Genomic DNA, 18,717 nt, shown 5'->3' with positions numbered 1-18,717 from the left:
TGGACGCGTGCTCCGCCCTCCTCTGCCCATCGCCCAAACGGGCAGTTCTGAGGCGGACCAGCAGAGGCCTTTTTTGCACAGTAAGATTGAGCGGCAAGGGGAAAGGAGGTGCAGTCTTGTTCAGTAGGACGCGACGTGCGGTTCCCAGTTGCATGTTGGTAGGGGCAGCCTCCATTTGCGAGAAAGAGTGGCGGAACTATTGCCGGGAATGGATGTAAAATTGCATAGGCGTGGGTTAGAGGCTCCCTTTCCTACCAGGGCTTGAAATAATCATTCCTGTATTTAAAAAAAAGGTCGGGTCAAGGTTATCACTATTCTCTGGGGCTGCGCTTGCGGGGTGAACCCTGCTAATCTTATTTACATGCTTACGCTGGTTGCTGTGTACAAAATGTATAAAATATAGGAATATACCGACAACAAGGCTTTTTCCCAGGGTGCTGCATAAAGCTCAAAAAGGGAGGCATAGTCGCTTTCTGCCAAACTTGCCACGCAAGTGGTCTAATGAGAACCGGAAGAAAGGATTGTGAAGAACACTTTCGTGTCGCACCTAACAACTCTTTGGTCACAAGAGAGGGCGTGCCCATCCACCATTTTGTTCGTTTTGGAAGGGGGAAGAAAAAAAACCTGAAGGAGAGAGCCGGAGTTTTCCATTGTAGGGCCAAGCAACGCCGTGGTCGCCATGTTTGATTCGGGCAGTGCCTTTCCCTTTAATGTCCTCCTGCACTGTAGGCTGATAAATACACCAAAAAAGCGCCTCACAAACCCCAAACCCATGCACAACGCTGTGATTTTTTAAAAAGAGTTGAAATTAAAAACGAGACGTTAAAAAGGAGAAACACGAGAGCCTTCCCCGCCCCCCCCTTCATTTGAACTTCACACGGAACAAAACCTGAGGCGGACCGAGCCTTCGAATGGCATTCTGGGAAATGTGGTTTTTGTCGCGGTTGTTGTTAAAGCCAGAACGAACGTGAGGGGCGCGATCCCGTTGAGGTTTTCAACACACGGAAATGCCGGCTTACCGGGTGTTGAATGCATAGGCGACTTTTGTGTAAAGGTCGCTGATTTCCAGCCCCTGGGAAAGAAGTCCCTACCCGCTTCCCCCTTAGCCAAGGGATTCGGCCCCCCCTTCGCTCCGTTTCCTTCGGCGCCTCACGAGGCTTCCTGTCGGCCTCGAAAGAGACAAGTTGGCTGGAGCTCCCCGGCACCTGAGGAGGCCTCTGCGGGAGGCCTGTCAGTAGCGAAGGGGACGAGGAGGAGGAGGAGACGCCACCATCATGGTAGGGGGCCTTGGGGGGGTGTCTTTCTTTGGTTGGGGGGGGGGACTAATATTGGATGTTGGTGGTGGGAAATGCAGAGTCATCTTGGCTGTAAGGAATTGCAAAAGCACACACACACACACACACATCATCATCATCATTTATTTGTATGCCGCCTTTGCACAGTTAAAAAACAATACTCAAGGCAGCTTACAGCATAACAAGATTTACATCATTACAAAAGTCATAAACAATAAATAAACCACATCAAAAAATACACAACGAAATGGGAAACAATTTCCACATGAATCAAAATCTAAAGCTCAGTATACGGCATTCACATCACACTTTAAAGTGACATAGGTAAAAAATAACAGCAATTTGAACAAAATCAAAACGAAACTGAGCCCTCTCTCTCTCTCTCTCTCTCTCTCACACACACACACACACACACACACATACACACCGCCTTGTAGTTCTGTGGTACCTATAATAAAAGTTATTAGGATGGGGAGGGCGCGATGACGATTTGCATTTTTCCACTCAAGTAATAATATACAGCCCAGAAAACCTTGCAAATCTTTTAGCAGGGGCACTAAGAATAAGATCTGTTGTTTGATTGACTTTCTGACATTGCTCAGTTGTCGTTGTTGTTCTGTTGTTGTTGTTTATGATTAAAACAAAAATCAAAAGGAAGCCTATTGGTTCACCCGTCTTATCTGCGGATGAAGGATGATGTGTCAAGCTCTGTCATTCGCGTCCACGTGAGCCTCTAGAACGTATTTGGTATAGCTAAGCATTTAGCTCCGTCCTCAATATATTGTATTTTATTTTATTGCTACGGCCAGTGGCAAATGTAAATAGGGTTTCTATGCACTTATGCCTTGCAAAGTAAAAGTAAAGCGACAACATGGGTGAAAACCACAATGAGCGAAAGCTGAAGTGCACACCTCGGTAGTATATTTAAATGGAACAAGTCATGCCCAACCCACTTAAAGGTTTATATTTGCAGCAGCACAGTCCCCATTTTACTTTTGTGTGCATACAGCACCGTAACAGCAGTTTGCGCGACGGACAGTAGATTCAAGCAGGCAAGATCCAGAGAAGGCTGGAAAAAACAAAAACCCCTATTAAAAACTAAATGGCAAAAGAGAGTTTTGACTAAAAATTGCTCCCAGGTCAAGTAGGAATCTTAACCAGTCAGTCGCCAGACTGGTTTCCTGGGTTCAGGGTAAATTATATGCAGATTGCAGTCTTACCACGAGAGCAGCTTTTGTGGGCTGTTGTTTATGTATTTATTCACATTTATACAGCTGCCGCTTATCAGAAATTCTGTGAAATGAAATAATAAAGACAACAACTTTAAAGCATAGTGTACCATTCTTGGCCTGGGAAAGCCCAGATTCAGTCAGCCATGCTCTAAGAACCTCACTGTTGGAGACTACTGCAATGCGTTCTGTGTGGGGCTGCCCTTGAAGATGGTCTGGAGGCTGCCACTGGTACAGGACACTGCTGTCAAGTGGGACAGCGAGATAGAATTGTATGTGGTTGAGCCTTAAAGCACTGCGCTGGCTCCACATGAGCAACAGAGCTCAATTCAAGGTCTTGGTTCTCGTGTACAAAAGGTTGGAACAACTTGAGGCCCCAGGGCTGGGCATATTGCTTTGAGGCCTACTTTTCTCATCGGTGGGTATGTGCTCCATGCTCTGGAAACTTCCAGACTGGATCATTGTCATCTGCTCTATGTGGGACTGCCAGTGATGATGGATGTTGTAGTCCAAGAACACCAGGAGACCCAAGGTTGAAGAACACAGAAGTTGACAGTACTAAGCTAGATAGACGAATTGTCTGATTCAGTATGGCAGCATATTATACAGTGGATGCTCGGGTTGCGAACGTGATCCGTGCGGGATGCAGGTTCGCAACCCGCAGCGGCGTGTCTGTGCACACGCGGATTGTGATTCGGCGCTTCTGTGCATGCGCAAAGCACGATTTAGCACTTCTGCGCATGCAATAACCCCAAAACCCGGAAGTAACCCGTTCTGGTACTTCCGGGTTTCGACGGGTCCGTAACCTGAAAAAACACAACCTGAAGCGTCTGTAACCTGAGGTATGGCTGTATATAACTTGCCTCTTCTAATTCATTCTCTTGCTTTTCCTCCACAGTTTTCCTTCAATATGTTTGATCACCCAATCCCCAGAGTGTTCCAGAACCGCTTCTCGACTCAGTACCGCTGTTTCTCGGTCTCCATGCTTGCTGGACCTAATGACAGATCAGATGTGGAGAAAGGCGGGAAGAGTATGTACACATTTTTCTTTTTGAATATTCTCTTGAGGGCTAGATGGTTTCGTGTTTTGCAGGGGGTGGTACTTGAAAGAGCATTAAGCAACACGTGCTGGCTAAGCTCCCCCAAATACAGAGCATAAGAGGAGCCTACTGGATCAGGCCAATGGCCCATATAGTCCAGCATCCTGTTCTCATAGTGACCAACCACACGCCTGTGGGAAGCCTTCAGGCAGGACCCAAGGACAAGAGCATTCTCCCCTCCTGTGGTTTCCAGCAAATGGGATTCAGGAGCATTATCTGGATTATTGAAGTCTAAGGGCCGCATTAGGGACGCGGGTGGCGCTGTGGTCTAAACCACAGAGCCTAGGGCTTGCCGATCAGAAAGTCGGCGGTTCGAATCCCCGTGACGGGGTGAGCTCCTGTTGCTCGGTCCCTGCTCCTGCCAACCTAGCAGTTCAAAAGCACATCAAAGTGCAAGTAGATAAATAGGTACCACTCCGGCGGGAAGGTAAACGGCGTTTCCGTGCGCTGCTTTGGTTCGCCAGAAGCGGCTTAGTCATGCTGGCCACATGACCCGGAAGCTGCACGCCAGCTCCCTTGGCCAATAAAGCGAGATGAGCGCTGCAACCCTAGAGTTGTCCGCAACTGGACCTAATGGTCGGGGTCCCTTTACCTTTAAGGGCCACATTCCCTTCTGGACCACCTTCCAGGGCTCACATGCCAGTTCTGGGTGAGGCCAGAGGCACAAGTGGATGACTTCCGGGGTCGGCGCCATCGGTAATGGCGGATTCCCTCTAACTTTGAGGGATTTAGCTCTGCGGAAATCGGGTCTTGCCGCTACGGCGAAGCGGGGACCCTTCTAAAAACCACAGGCGGGTGAAGCCTGTGACCGTGGGACTCGGAGGGCACCTTTAGCGCCCCCCCAATTTGCAAGGGAACCCGGTTACGGGCTCCGGAGCGAAACGGGGTGAGCGGCGCGGTGCTGAGAGTCAACTGCTTCTTCCGTGGAGCGAAGCCGCACAGCTGTTGCCGGAGAGCGCTGACTTTTTTCCTGTGACAATTCGGCTATCAAAACAACTACCCGTGAGTAGGTTAAATTTAAAGATCTGAAAATAAGGGAAGAAAAAGCTCTAATTTGGCACCGAAGCGGGAAGGCTTAAACAGGAAGTCTGCCTTCCGTTTCTTGTAAACTGACTAAAGCAAAGAACTTCTAAGCTAAGACCTGGAAAATTGACTGAAAAGGACTAAAATCCTAACATCAATACAAGAGATCTCCCTCCCTGAGCTGCAGGAGAGGGGAGGGAAAAGGGAGAAGTATATTTCCCTGCAAAAAGAGAGGAAAGGAAACAAAAGACCACCGCTTAATGCCTGGGAACGGGCTGTCAATGGACAATAAGATTGCCGCATTGTGAATTTATGGACAATGTAACTTTTTGACAGCTAACTCTGCAAGAGAGATACTTTGTTTTTGACTGGTTTCTCCTGACTTTAAGGTAATTGAAAACTAACTGAAATTGAAACTGTTGTTTATTTTTTTAAATGGGGGACCTGAAAGAGTTGTTTTAATGCAACAAGTATTGACTGTTACTGTGTCCCCCTAGAGGAAGTTTGAAATTGTTACAACTGGCCAGGGGAATTTTCCACTTCAAATTGGCCAGGGGAATTTTCCACTTCAAAACAAACTCCGGCCGTGGGATCGACCTTGAGCTTCAGATAAAGTGTTATGGCAAATGAAAAAGATAAATTAGACTCGCTTCAAGAAAAAACAACAAGGTCTGGTAAATCGTGGCAGCAGCGAAGAGCATCAGCATCTGGCCCTTCTGTACCACCAGGGGCAGCATCTGTTCAATCTAAGTCAAAAGGAATGGCATCTGAAGATGTTTTAGCTTTGGCATTAGGTAAAATTAATGAATCTTTGGAAAAATTAAGTAAACAAGTAGCTGAAGCATCAACTAAAATTGACCAAAATACTACAAGCATCAATAACTTGGGACAGAAGGTGAACACTAACACAGAAACTATTGAGAAATTGCTACAGGAATCTACTTTGACCTGAAAGACAGCTGAAGAAGCAAAGGAAAAAGCAGTGGCCGTAGAGGAGAAGATACCACCGATATGTAGGCAACTTGAGGACCATAGGTCGATGTTATCTATGATTGAATTGAAGGAAAAACAAACAAATTTGAGGATCAGGGCCGTACCTGAACTTGAGAAAGACAACCTAAGTGACTTTCTTATGCAGGAATTTGCAGACTTTTGGAACCTAGATTTAGAGAATCAAGATTTTAAGATAGTAAGTGCTTTCAGGCTTGGAAGGGGGGGGGGGAGAACAGGGTGAGAGACTGTTTGATCACCCTCCGAACAAAAGAGGAGAGAGACAAAATATTGAGTCTGCATTTTCAGAAGACCTTGGAAATACATCAATCAAGAGTGGAGATGTTTAAAGACATTCCGAAATACCTTCTGGATCTTAGGTCCAACTACGGAGATCTGGTTGCCCTGCTGAGAAGCAATAGAACTGTTTTCAGGTGGGAATTTCCCCAAGGCCTATCTTTTAGCTTTAAAGGAAGAAAGATAAAAATAAGATCAGTGGATGATAAAGAAAGATTCTTGAAAGATCACGGAGAAGACCTGCAGAAAGAATCGGGAGAAGAGCCAAGAGCACTAAAACCAGGAATACTAGACATAGCAACACTACCCTTTGGACTGGACAACTCAGAGAAAGTGATACCACCGACAGAACAAGAACAATTACTGGGTGCAGTTGGAGGAAAAGCAAAGTAACTACGCCATGGCTCTGCAACTATTAAGTTGGAATATTAATGCTTTTAACTCCCTGCAGAAAAGGAAAAAAGTTTTTCATGAATTAAAAAAGGAACAATTGGACTTGATTTGTTTACAGGAAACACATGTGATAAGGCTACATAGAAAAGTATTGATCAACAAAAGATTGGGCCAAGAGTTTATCTCATCGGACAAGGTTAAAAAAAGAGGAGTAGTGATTTATGCAAAAGAGAGCCTATCACCGAAATTTATCTTCAAAGATGATCAAAGAAGATTTGTGGCAATTGAAATTCAAACACAAGGAGAGAAATTTTTGATAGTAGGAGTTTATGCACCAAATGAGGGGAAATCTGAATTCTTTAAAAAGTTGCATGAGACATTGCTGGACTATTTGGACTACAATATCATCATGATGGGAGATATGAATGGAGTGGTATCTACAAATATGGACAAGGCACAGAGACAGGTAGTTACTAAGGACGGTAGACTACCAAAAACCTTTTTTGAGATTGTAATGGCTTTAGGGGTTGCTTGTGCGTAAATAGCCGCCGCTCTGGGCTAGGTTGGCTGGTTAAGCCATTTCTCGCTGGACAGCCATCCACTCCGTGGCTGTTCAGTCGCTGGCAGAATCCGTCAGTGGGCGTTTCTTAAACCTTTTCCAACATAAAAGTTGTTTGACGCCCAGTCTCCTCCTACTCTCCCTGCGCGGAAGTCTTCTGCGCAGGGAGGGCGTGGGTAGCGGAGGACCTGTGCTCTCCCCGCTGGTGTCCAGTGAAGAGTCCCGGAGCCTGCTCTCTGCTTCCCCCATTGCCCCCCCTCTATCCCTGGTGTAGCGCTGATTTTCTTCCCCAACAGGAGACTTGCCTCTCTCCCTGCTTGGCTCCTCTCCAGCATCGTTGTGGGGCCTCGCCTCCTCCTCTAGTTCCAATGGCAGTTCCCTGACAGTACGGTAGGATAGTTTCTACACACATGCACATGATGACCCTCTCTGTCATCCTTCCAGACAAGCCAGAGGTATTTTCTGTGGTCAAGGAACCATTCCATCCAGTAGCCTGGGGAGAGTTCCTAAGGGCCAGGTTGAGAGGCCTAGCGCTGAGGTGGGGAACCTGTGACTCTCTAGATGTTGATGAACTGCAATTACCAACAACCCCAGCAAGCCTCACCAAAGATGAGGGGAGATTTAGTTCATCAACGTCTGGAGGGCCACAGGTTTCCCACACCTGACCTAGAGGGTCACATTTGGGCCACAGGCCTGGGGTTCCCCATCCCTGTGGTAGCCTCGTGTTGAGTCTCCCTCCCCACTGAAATCTGTAGTATATAGGATACTTGCTGTATTGGTTTTCACACACCCCTACTCTGAATCAGGAGAAGGAAATATAGATGTTATGACATAGGACATTGGATAAACTTCTCTGTGTGTTAATGTCTGTAGGTGGGAATTCAACGGAGGAATATATTCTCGTATTAAAGTACACGCCTTGATTTTCCTGTGCTTGTTTTCCATTGCCATGCCATACCTAATCTTACTGTTAATTTCCATTTTTCGCAGTAATTATGCCACCCTCTGCTTTGGATCAACTCAGTGAGTATCTACTATTCAGCGTACTTATGAAGATGTAAAGTATATTCTCTCACTGCAAATGTTTTCAGTGTTTTCCGATCCACCTTTAATCGAGACGGGGTTTAGAGACCCTCATCTTAATTGTTTTAATCTTGTATTTGTATGATGGCAATGCCGTTATCGCGCCCCACTTTGGTTCAGGCCGCAATCCAGTTGTGGCTCCTGACCTACCAGTTAAAGATTAAGGTTGTAGCTGGTTAAATCAGTAAGAAGCCAATAAGCATTTTGTATTGGCAACGTATGTGAAATTGCTGCTATGGTAACGCTACAATTATTTCCTCTTGACATTCCATCCCATAGGATGTGAAAGGGCACAATGATGGTCACCTCTTGTCCCAACTTCTCCTTGCTCCAGAGTCACACAATGCTCAGACAAAACCATTTTTCTCGTTTTTTTGCCACCACATTGCACTGCTACTGAATTAATTGCACTTGCTGTCAATAAGGTACTACCCTTCGTTCAAGGGGCTGCTACTGGTGTACAAAGCCCTATACGGCTAGGGACCAGGATGCCTAAAAGGTTGTCTCACCCCCTTATATGCTCAACTGTTGTAGGAATTCTAAGGTCGTCTTATATATAAATCATATGTTCATAAATCTACAAGGCAAATAGATACAGTCATACCTCGTGTTACTTTTGCTTCATGTTGCAGCTTTTCAGGTTACGAACATGGCAAACCCGGAAGTGTTTATTTCTGGGTTTGCCACATGTGCGGAAGCGATCTGCGTGCTATGTGCAGAAGCGCTCTATCGTGCTATGCGCACACGCAGTAGCGGCGCTCTACTTACGGACTTTTCGGGGTGCAAACGACAGCCCGAAACGAATCGCTTTCATAAGTAGAGGTACCACTGTACATAAGTATATAAACCACATGTCTGAAATAGTACAGAAGAGCAATCCTGAAGCTGTCTTCAAGGGCAGCCCCATGTAGAGTACATTACAGTAGTCCAAGCAGGAGGCATAGGAATACTGTGTTTAGTGTGGCGGCGCCTACTCCTTGGAGCATGGAAACCCTGAATTAGATCTATGGTATTTTCCTATGTTCAATCCAGTCCTGCACAAGTTTGTTGGACGCAAATCATACTGAGTTCAGCGAGGCTTACTCCCAAGGAAGCAAGTGTAGGCTCACAGTCCAAGATTCTTTATGCGAGCTTCAAAGAAAATTCTATTTGATATAATGCAGTGCTTCTCCCCCCACCCCCATTTTTTCCTAGGCCGGCTTAATATCACCTATCCTATGTTGTTTAAACTGACAAATAAAAATTCTGACCGGATGACGCACTGTGGTGTGCTTGAGTTTGTGGCCGACGAAGGCATTTGTTACCTTCCACACTGGGTAAGTAGACACCTTGATTCTCCTCTCAACGTAAAACTTCTACAAGGGTTATATGAAATGAGTTGCCCTCTTATTTTTTTATTTTTAAAAAAATCATTTCACAGGCTCTTGCTGCTGTCTCATACAAACTGCGGATAGAATGTACATTCCCATCACGGAGCTACAATTCTCAGAGTACAGTGGTACCTCGGGTTACATACACTTCAGGTTACATACGCTTCAGGTTACACACTCCGCTAACCCAGAAATATTACCTGGGGTTAAGAACTTTGCTTCAGGATGAGAACAGAAATCGTGCAGTGGCGGCGCAGCAGCAGCAGGAGGCCCCATTAGCTAAAGTGGTGCTTCAGGTTAAGAACAGTTTCAGGTTAAGAACGGACCTTGGAACAAATTAAGTACGTAACCCGAGGCACCACTGTAGTTGGTTGGTCCCTCTTCCCAGAGAACTCTGGGAATTACAGCTCTGTGAGAGGGAATAAGGGTTTCCTGACAATTCTCAGCACCTTAACGAACTACAGGCCACAGGATTCTTTGCAGGAAGCTCTGAGTGCCTCCCAAGACATTATTTGAACACCTGTCTTTGTTTCCTTTTGACAGATGATGCAGAACCTGCTCTTGGAGGAAGGGGGCCTGGTGCAGGTAGAGAGCGTCAACTTGCAGGTGGCGACGTACTCCAAATTTCAGCCGCAGAGCCCTGATTTCCTTGATATCACCAACCCCAAAGCAGTGTATCCTTTTCGTTAAACCTCAGGAGAAGCCGCAGAGGGTGGTTTGAGCTGTGGCCCCAGGGAAGGAAGATGAATTGCCTTTTTCCAACAAGGGAGTAAGGAACCTCAGGACCAAATGTGGTTCTCCAGGGCTGTCTATCTGGACCTTAGAGCTCTTATTGGTGTTTGGCAACTTTGACCTGTTGCAGGACCTTAGCCAGACCTTAGCAGAGAATATGCAGAGTTCTCGAAAGCAATCAGCTGCAGGCAGGATGGATGAAGCAGGAACCAGTAACTTGTTACTTATAGGTGTGTTTATTATGTACAGCAGACTTCAAGTTACTATGTACAAGAACAGAGCAGATGCACAGATCTTAACTAACTCTCTCTCACTCCAAACAACTCTTAGATTCCACACTGACCAACAACACATTCCAGTCATTTAGGCCATAAATCATTATGCCTGTGTGAGACTTTAGCCAATGGTAAAGCTGTTTCCAGGCTTCTTATCTCTAGGCAGATAACTCCTCTTTGCTCAGTCGTCCTTGGCTGTTGGCCAACTCTTAATTGCTTTGTGTGAAGCTGCACAGAATTGCACATAGTCAAAAAAACCAACAGCTCTGCCCAGCATGCACTTCCTCCCCAGGCCACACCCCTTCCTGTCTCTTCTTTGGCCTGGCTGACCCTGAGGGTCACGTAGTCCAACCCCATGCAATGCAGGAATATGCAGGTGACCCATGTGGGGTTTGAACCCAGGCCCTTGGCGTTATCAGCACCATGTGCTAACCAGTTCAGCTGGCAGAGCCTCTGAGTGTACAGAGTTACATTGTCTTCCCTCTGGCCTTGCCTGCCATTGGCATGCAGCCCCAGAAGATTACTTAGGAGGGAAGGTGGTCCCTGGGCTCCAAAAACAGGTGCTATCTGAAAATGAACAAGGGCCAGTTCAGAGACAGCTTCCTTGGATGTAGCCTCATTGACTTCAGTTTGCAGTGGACGCCAGTGACAGCGATCTGTGTGTCTCTTTTCCAAAAATTGGCAACATGCCATGAGCTGGTGACTGAGGAGGGGAGAGTTTATCTTATGAGAATAAGATGTAGGAGAAAGTTGACAGACCATGTTATTCTGAAGGAGATTTTCTGCACCATGGAGGTTGGGTGTCTATTTATTTTCAAGCCTCTTTCCCCTGCTCTGCAGTCAGAAAGGCTCCCAGGGTGGCTGACATAAGATCAATGAAGAGTAAGTCCCCCCCTGTCAACAGGCATAGCACAAAAGGAAAACAAGTAAGGAGGGAAGATGGAAAAAAACCCACACCAAGCAAACACAGGCACTGGTTCATATAATGGCCAGCTAGAACAGAAAGCTGTTCAGGGAGAAGAGGAGCCTGACAGAGCCAGACCCAGTGAAGTGTTCCTGCTTCACCTCTCTTCCTCTGCTCTAGCCCAGTGGAATGGCAGCCTGCTAGGTGACAATTGAAGGAGAGAGGCAGCCACAAGGAGATGGGTAGGGTTAAAAGCAGCTGGTGATGTAGCTGCAGTTGTGAAATGTAACCTTTTATGCTACCAGCATGGTTTGTATTTCAATTTAACATCCTGTAAAGATTGGAAAACGCTCTCAGAAATTTCGCTTGCCTGACCACCGGAGATGTTATAGCCATCAACTACAATGAAAAGGTAATACATTGCCATTTAAAGCGGAATAAGCTATACCTCTGGGACTCGGGTGGCGCTGTGGGTTAAACCACAGAGCCTAGGACTTGCCGCTCAGAAGGTTGGCGGTTCGAATCCCTGCAACGGGGTGAGCTCCTGTTGTTTGGTCCCTGCTCCTGCCAACCTAGCAGTTCGAAAGCATGAAGTGCAAGTAGATAAATAGGCACTGCTCCGGCGGGAAGGTAAACGGCATTTCTGTGCGCTGCTCTGGTTTCTCCAGAAGCGGCTTAGTCATGCTGGCCACATGACCCGGAAGCTGTATGCCGGCTCCCTCAGCCAATAAAGCGAGATGAGCGCCGCAACCCCAGAGTCGGCCACGACTGGACCTAATGGTCAGGGGTCCCTTTACCTTTACCTAAGCTATACCTGAGGAGCCCTGGAGGGAATGATTAGGCATCATAATCCAGAAACTTGTGCATGCATCTATCTGTGCATTTGATAATGCATCCAGGGCTGTCTCCTGGTTTTTAAGTGGATTTTTAGGTGACTTTTAGGTATTAGATTGAATTTAAGAGCTGGCATGGGGCAGGGCAGTATGCGAGTAAAAGAGTAAGGCAACTTGCTAGAGATTATATTGATGATGAGATTGGCTGTCTTTTTTTAGATCTATGAGCTTCGAGTGATGGAGACGAAACCCGACAAAGCTGTGTCCATCATAGAGTGTGACATGAATGTAAGTGGGTGATGGGCATCTTCAGTCTCACTGACCGCTTAAAACAGGGGTTGGGAACCTTTTTTTAAGGGCCACATTACTCCAGTGGAAAGCTGTCAGGGGCCTGTGTTCCAATATAGCCCCCCCTCCCCCAGGTATTTCCCATTTGTTCACATTCCCATTAAAATATATTTAGTTTTTAGTAACTCTGTCCATGTTTCACGTAAATCTTTTCATAGACTTTTAAAAACAGCAACCAAGTTTGTAAGCCCATTATCTCTCCTGGCTGTCCAAAAGCGAAAAAGCATCCGGTGTTTCCAGCAGAATGATGCAAAAACCGTCAGGGCATACAGCTGGACTGCAAGTCCTGCCTTGCAGCTTTTAAAGGCCTCAAACTTCAAAATGCAATTGCAGAGACAAAATTCAGGATGCAAATGCAGAATGCACGGGCTGCTTTTTGCATTCCCCCCCCCCCAAGTACCACAAGCCCACCAAATCCCCTCCTCTGTTTTGATCTTCTTGCAGAGGAAGGAGCTACAATTTTGTACAAAATCAAAACCCTTCCCCCTTCCCATTGTACAACTGATGGTCTTGAGGGGGGACCCAGAGAATCCCGTGAAATCTGGCTGCAGGAATAATTGCTTTAATTCTACTTCTGGGGAAGGACTAAATCACTTTGGTAGATTAAGGGAGGAAGCCATTTCTTAGGAATGTGGTCTTGTTTCTTACCCTGATTGTGAATTTGATATTGATTCTATACCCAGCCAGATTAATCATCATCATCATCATTATTATTATTATTATTATTATTATTATTATTATTATTATTATTTATTACTATACAGGTGGATTTTGATGCACCCTTGGGTTACAAAGAACCAGAAAGACAGACACACCACGAGGAGTCCACAGTAAGTGGCCTTGTATATTCTTCTCTCTTTTTACTTGCTTTTTCCTCTCCCCCCCCAAAAAACACCCACTCAGAAGAAGCGGTGAATGCGACAAATAAATTGATAAAGCTGGTTGTCAAGTTGATTAACTCCTTGCTTTTCATTTTCTTGATTGTGTTGGTCGACAGAGCGGTCCTTTTGTTGGAAGATTCAGGAGTTCTTAACAAAGTGCATGATTAAACTGTGGAACTCACTCCTACAAGAGACAGTGGTGGGCACCAATTTGGATAGTTTTTAGAAAAGGATTAGACCAGTTCACTGTCGGTGGATATATTCCACCTCCACGGTTTCTGAGCACCAGAATTGAGCGGAAGGAATGCTGTGGAGCCATTGTAAAACAAGTCAACTTGTTTCCCCGCTTGCTTTCCAGGATGTGGAGGCAGACCACAGCGGCTATGTGGGTGACCTGGGATTCCGTGTAAGTCTCTTTGATTAATTAAACTATATTTATTAGCTGCTTTTTAAAAAAATAACAAGAACAACAGTTTTATTTATACCCCGCCCATCTGACTGGGTTTCCCCAGCTACTCTGGGCGGCTTCGAGCATGTACAAAAACATTAAAAAAAAGAACTCAAAGCTACTCACAAACACAAAGATTAAAAATAGGGATATCAAACATCCCACAAAGGGGGACTCAACACCCTCTGCATTGCCCCATATGAAGGAAGCTGCTTAGATATTACAGCGAACCCACTGAAATGTTTCTCTTATGATAAGACTTGCAGCATGTTGAGAATCCAAATTCAGAATATACTGTACTTTTCCGTGTATAACACTCCCCCATGTATATGATGCCCCCTATTTTGGGGGACTAAAAATTAAGAAAATGGGGGGAGATTGCACAGAGTTGCTGTAATGGTTTGTGTATGCTCTTCGCAATAAGCACCCTCTGCTCACTCAGAGAGGTATTTACAGTTCTTTATTTTACATATGTACAAGCAGCACAGTACAACATATGCATCCGAATCATCCAGTTCAGATTCGGGTAGTGGTTTTCTCCTGCTTCTCCTCTAACAGAAGAGGCGGGGTAGCTTCATGGGATGTCTCTGATCCCTGTGCTTTAACCCTTTCCTTTCCTGTGCCGAAGGCACAGGCATAGGCTCTCTGACTGTCCCTGAGCTCCCTATGCGGTGCTGGGGCTCTACTTCAGCATCGGAGAGCCATGCCACCTCATGGCTCTCCCCCTCTTCCCCTTCCGTCATGTCCTGACTGTTTCCTTCTGACTGTTCCTGCTCTGACTCTTCTCCTCCCCCCGACTCAAAAGGCGTTCCTTGGCAGTTCCGTGACAGTTGTTCAGCTTTGGGGGGGGGGGTTGCCGAAAATCACTCACCCGCCTAACGCTAACACTCGTGCCTCCTAACATCTGTCCCCTTGCCGGCAGAAGCAGCCTATTGCCCGCCCAATTGCCACAGCAAAACCCAATCAACACCACCCCAATCCCACATCACCCCTAAGCACTACCAATGTATAAGATGACCCCCGGTTTTCAACATAATGCTTCAGTAGAAAAAACACTAGTCTTATACACGGAAAAGTACGGTAGATATAATTCCTTTCCAAACCGTAGAACAGTTGCAGTCTAATGGGCAGCCTCTCAAAGACAATCCTTAGTAGAGTTGTTGTTTTTCTGCTTAGTTTCCTTGGGTGATTGCCTCTGGGGATTTCTTGGATGAATTGGATCAGGACTGTTCAGGTGGATATAGGCGTCATCCTACGCGGGCCATGACTTGAGATGCTCCATTTTACAAGGATGATGATTTCATGATGATGACTCTACCTTTCTTATCCCTGCAGGCCTTTTCAGGATCTGGGAACAGGCTGGACGGGAAAAAGAAAGGCGTCGAGCCAAATCCTTCTCCAATTAAACCAGAAGACATTAGAAGGTTGGTTTGCCTTGATGCAATTCTGTGTGTCCTCCAAGTGAAATGACTTGGGCCGTTTCCATCTCTGTCTGCAGCAATGCCATGGCCTCAGTATTTGTGCGAGTTGGATATTCTCGCTTGGATTGTCGTACATGGCTTGGAAAGGAAGAAAAGAAACAGCAGCTATGTCGGAAGCAGGAAATCTCAGGTCCAGGAGGCAAATGTGGCCCCCAAGCCTCTCTATATGGCCCTTAGAACTCTTCCCTAGGCCACACACCATTATGGGTCCCTGCTTCACCTCCTGAGCATTTTTGCCTGTTTAGAATGTTCATTCCTTCCTTTTGCTTGTCTGGATGGAGGACAGAGAAGGGTGTGTAGAAGCTGGTTTTTAGTGGTTAGGCTAAGAATGAGCAACTAGCTCAAGGTCACCCTATTTGAACCCAGGTCCTCTCTGGTCACTGTCCAGCAGGCTAAAGAAGCCCCACGTCACAACACTTCTCACTGTGGATAATATTGTGACTTTACCTTCCCCAAACCTGGTGCCCTCCAGATATTGTGGACTAAAACTTTCATTCATCCCTCACCCTCGGCTGTGCTGGTTTGGGAGTAATGTAATGAGATGCACAGTCCAAAACATCTGGAAGGCACCAAACAGGGAAAGGCTGGCTCATTTGTTTACAGCGGCAAGTCTCGCACATGCTAGGATAATGCGTTTCGACAACTCCAGCTGAGTTCAACCTGCGACTTAAAGAAGCCTTGTGAAGCCACGTGTTTAAAATTGCTCATCCACCAGGAACCAGTGAGGGGGATAATTACTCTTTCAGTAGAAGCCAAGCAAAAGGAGACAGCTGCATCTGGCTTCTGAAGCACACTATCTACCTCTCTATCTATATACAGTCAAACCTTGGCTCCCAAATGGCTCCATTTTCAAATGATTTGGCTCCTGAACACCGAAAATCTGGAAGTAAATGCTCCAGTTTTCGAACATTTTTCAGAAGCTGAACATCCAACACGGCTTCCACTGAGTGTAGGAAGCTCTTGCAACCAATTGGAAGCTGTGATTCAGTTGTCAAACATTTCAGAAGCCGAATGGCTGGCCGTGTCTACCTTTAGGAGACCCCATCCTGTTCCCGGCCTCCAGCTTTTCCATTCTCCTTCACCCGCCCAACCATTAGTTAACATTCTGAGCATGCTTAGTCTTCATTGAATTGTTTTTGGGTCCTCTCATCACCCCAGCTTAAAAAATATTAAACCCAAATTAAAAAAAAACATGCCAAGTTTTTCCTTCTTTCTAAGCAGGAGCAAACCCTTAACTTCATGCTTTCTTCTTGATTTGATTTGGATGTTAATCTTTTTCTGTAAATTGTGAGCTGGCTCCATAAGGGAGAAGGGAAACGAATATATGAAGCACATGTACCTCATTTGTCTCTTCTGCAGAGGGATTCCCAACTATGACTTCAAAATTGGCAAGATCACATTCATCAGAAATTCTCGGCCGCTGGTCAAGAAAGTAGAAGAAGTGAGTAAAACTGTAGCTTTTTCACTTGAGGTTGTCTCCAGTGAAGGGACGCGGGTGGCGCTGTAGGTTAAACCACTCTGCCGCTTGGGCTTCCCAATCAAAAGGTCGGTGATTCAAATTCCTGCAACGGGGTGAGCTCCCGTTGTTCGGTCCAGCTCCTACCAACCTAGCAGTTCGAAAGCATGCAGTGCAAGTAGATAAATAGGTAAGGTAAACGGCATTTCTGTGCACTGCTCTGGTTTCACCAGAAGCGGCTTAGTCATGCTGGCCACATGACCCAGAAAAACTGTCTGCGGAAGCGGACAAATGCTGGCTCCCTTGGTCTGTAAAGCGAGATGAGTCCCGCAACCCCAGAGTTGTTCATGACTGGACTTGTCAGGGGTCCCTTTACCTTTTCTGTCCCCAGTGAAGTCATCCCATTTGCAGAAGGTCTTCCACCTTTGTAGTGGAATGTTTTTTGCCCTGCTCTGCCCCACTCAGCCCTGTTCATGCAGTGCTGGTTAAGACCAGCACTTAAAAACAACAACCACCCAAAGAATCTGACAAGAGAGCTGGGGAAGAGATCTTGGTCAATCACAATAAATCTGTTATTTGCACTTCACCCAAGGCAGACCCTAAAACTCGTTTACCTCGTGTATTTTGGCATTTCTAAGCATTTTCAATAAATACCGTATTTTTTGCTCTATAACACCCACCAGACCATAACACGCACGTAGTTTTTAGAGGAGGAAAACAAGAAAAAAAAATATTCTAAATGAAATAGTGGATATATGATTTTTGTGGTTCATGCTGTGGCCACAGACATGTGATCTGACAGTGAGTTTGGAGTAGCCCAATGCAAAAATCCTGAGGATCCATGTGGATCCATGCTTTGTAACCACGGAGGAGGGAAGGAAGGGGAACCATGGATCCTCTGCTCACGACTGCAGCAGATCCCCCCCGCCACCCGCAGGCATTCGCTCCATAACACGCACAGACATTTCCCCTTACTTTCTAGGAGGAAAAAAGTGAGTGTTATGGTGCAAAAAATACGGTAAGTGAATAAGCAGAAGTCAGCCCAGCTGAAATCACAGGTTCAGTGCAAAGCTGGAACTACTCACGGTGCCTGAGCAGGTCACTGCCTGAAAAGCCCAGGTCTTCACTTCTTGCATGTGTAACAATGAATAATAATGTGAGTTTATAAAGTAATATTTCCCATTACCCACCCCTCTGTTTTCAGGATGACTCTGGAAGCCGCTTCATTGCCTTTTCTGGAGAAGGCCAGTCACTCCGCAAGAAAGGAAGAAAACCGTAACTCCCGGAACCAGGAGTTGGTCGGGAAGAATAAAATAACACTGCAGCGTTTCTGACTTATTTTAGCTTTTCTTTTGTAAAAGGACGTTGTATTGGGGGGGGGTGGCGGCACTCTTGTTCATAAGCAACATAAGGACATTCTAATCTGGTTCTGCACTTTCAAGTGAAGTGTGGTTCAGTGGGTTTTACTTAGTAGAAGATGGTAAGTTGCATGTTGACGAAGACAACTCTGGTAACACTGAGCAGCAGAGACACGAAAAGAATGTGGATTTCTGAAGGCTGTTTTTGATATATGGCAGCAAAGGGTTCTTGAATAAGTTGCTTTCTTGTATATTAACTTCCCACACTTGGAAAATAGGCATGGTTTCCTTACAATTTAGGGCAGGGTTGTGGAAGCCTTGTGGGCAACCTTCCAGGGCCCGCATGCCAGTGTTGGGCAGGGCCAGAAGCAAAAGCAACATGTATGAATGACTGTTTTTTGTACTCTTACCTTTGAATGCCTTTGTATGCCAGAACATTCAGCCATTTGATACCTGACCTGTACTGTGAAGTGTTACAGCTCAGGTGCAGGTTTCTTAGCTAGAACTAGATGGAATAAAATTAGTGGTTTACATGCATGTGGAATGGATGGTAAAGATACAGTTTCTTAATAGTCGTCCTGGTTAAATAAGAAAAGCCCTGCTTAAACCAAAGGCCTATCTAGTCTGGCCTCCTGCCCTCACAGTGGCCAGCCAGATGCGCA

General features: G+C 45.9%; 1 protein-coding gene and 2 long non-coding RNA genes across 3 annotated transcripts in view; 2 read left to right on the top strand and 1 right to left on the bottom strand.

The window, feature by feature from the left end:
* LOC310751483 overlaps positions 1-18,717 on the top strand; it is a 363,050-nt gene that overhangs the window by 332,674 nt on the left and 11,659 nt on the right. The window lies entirely within an intron of this gene.
* On the top strand, positions 918-18,026 carry UFD1 (ubiquitin recognition factor in ER associated degradation 1). The gene is made up of 12 exons (XM_083590559.1): positions 918-1,277; positions 3,423-3,555; positions 7,877-7,909; positions 9,164-9,285; positions 9,883-10,013; positions 11,590-11,662; positions 12,303-12,371; positions 13,196-13,261; positions 13,671-13,718; positions 15,096-15,184; positions 16,601-16,682; positions 17,902-18,026. The coding sequence occupies exons 1-12, from the start codon at positions 1,275-1,277 to the stop codon at positions 17,974-17,976; spliced, it is 924 nt and encodes a 307-aa protein (XP_083446685.1). The 5' UTR covers positions 918-1,274; the 3' UTR covers positions 17,977-18,026.
* On the bottom strand, positions 10,609-12,243 carry LOC310751454. Its single transcript, XR_014542516.1, has 3 exons — positions 12,065-12,243; positions 10,728-11,698; positions 10,609-10,677 (listed from the first exon to the last, which is right to left on the bottom strand). It is a non-coding gene; the product is annotated as an uncharacterized lncRNA (long non-coding RNA).

The sequence above is a fragment of the Podarcis filfolensis genome, assembly GCF_964270895.1.
Source record: "Podarcis filfolensis genome assembly, chromosome: 16".
Classification (NCBI taxonomy): Eukaryota; Metazoa; Chordata; class Lepidosauria; order Squamata; family Lacertidae; genus Podarcis; species Podarcis filfolensis.
Note: the sequence above shows the minus strand (reverse complement) of the source record. Positions and strands in the feature narration are given on the sequence as shown.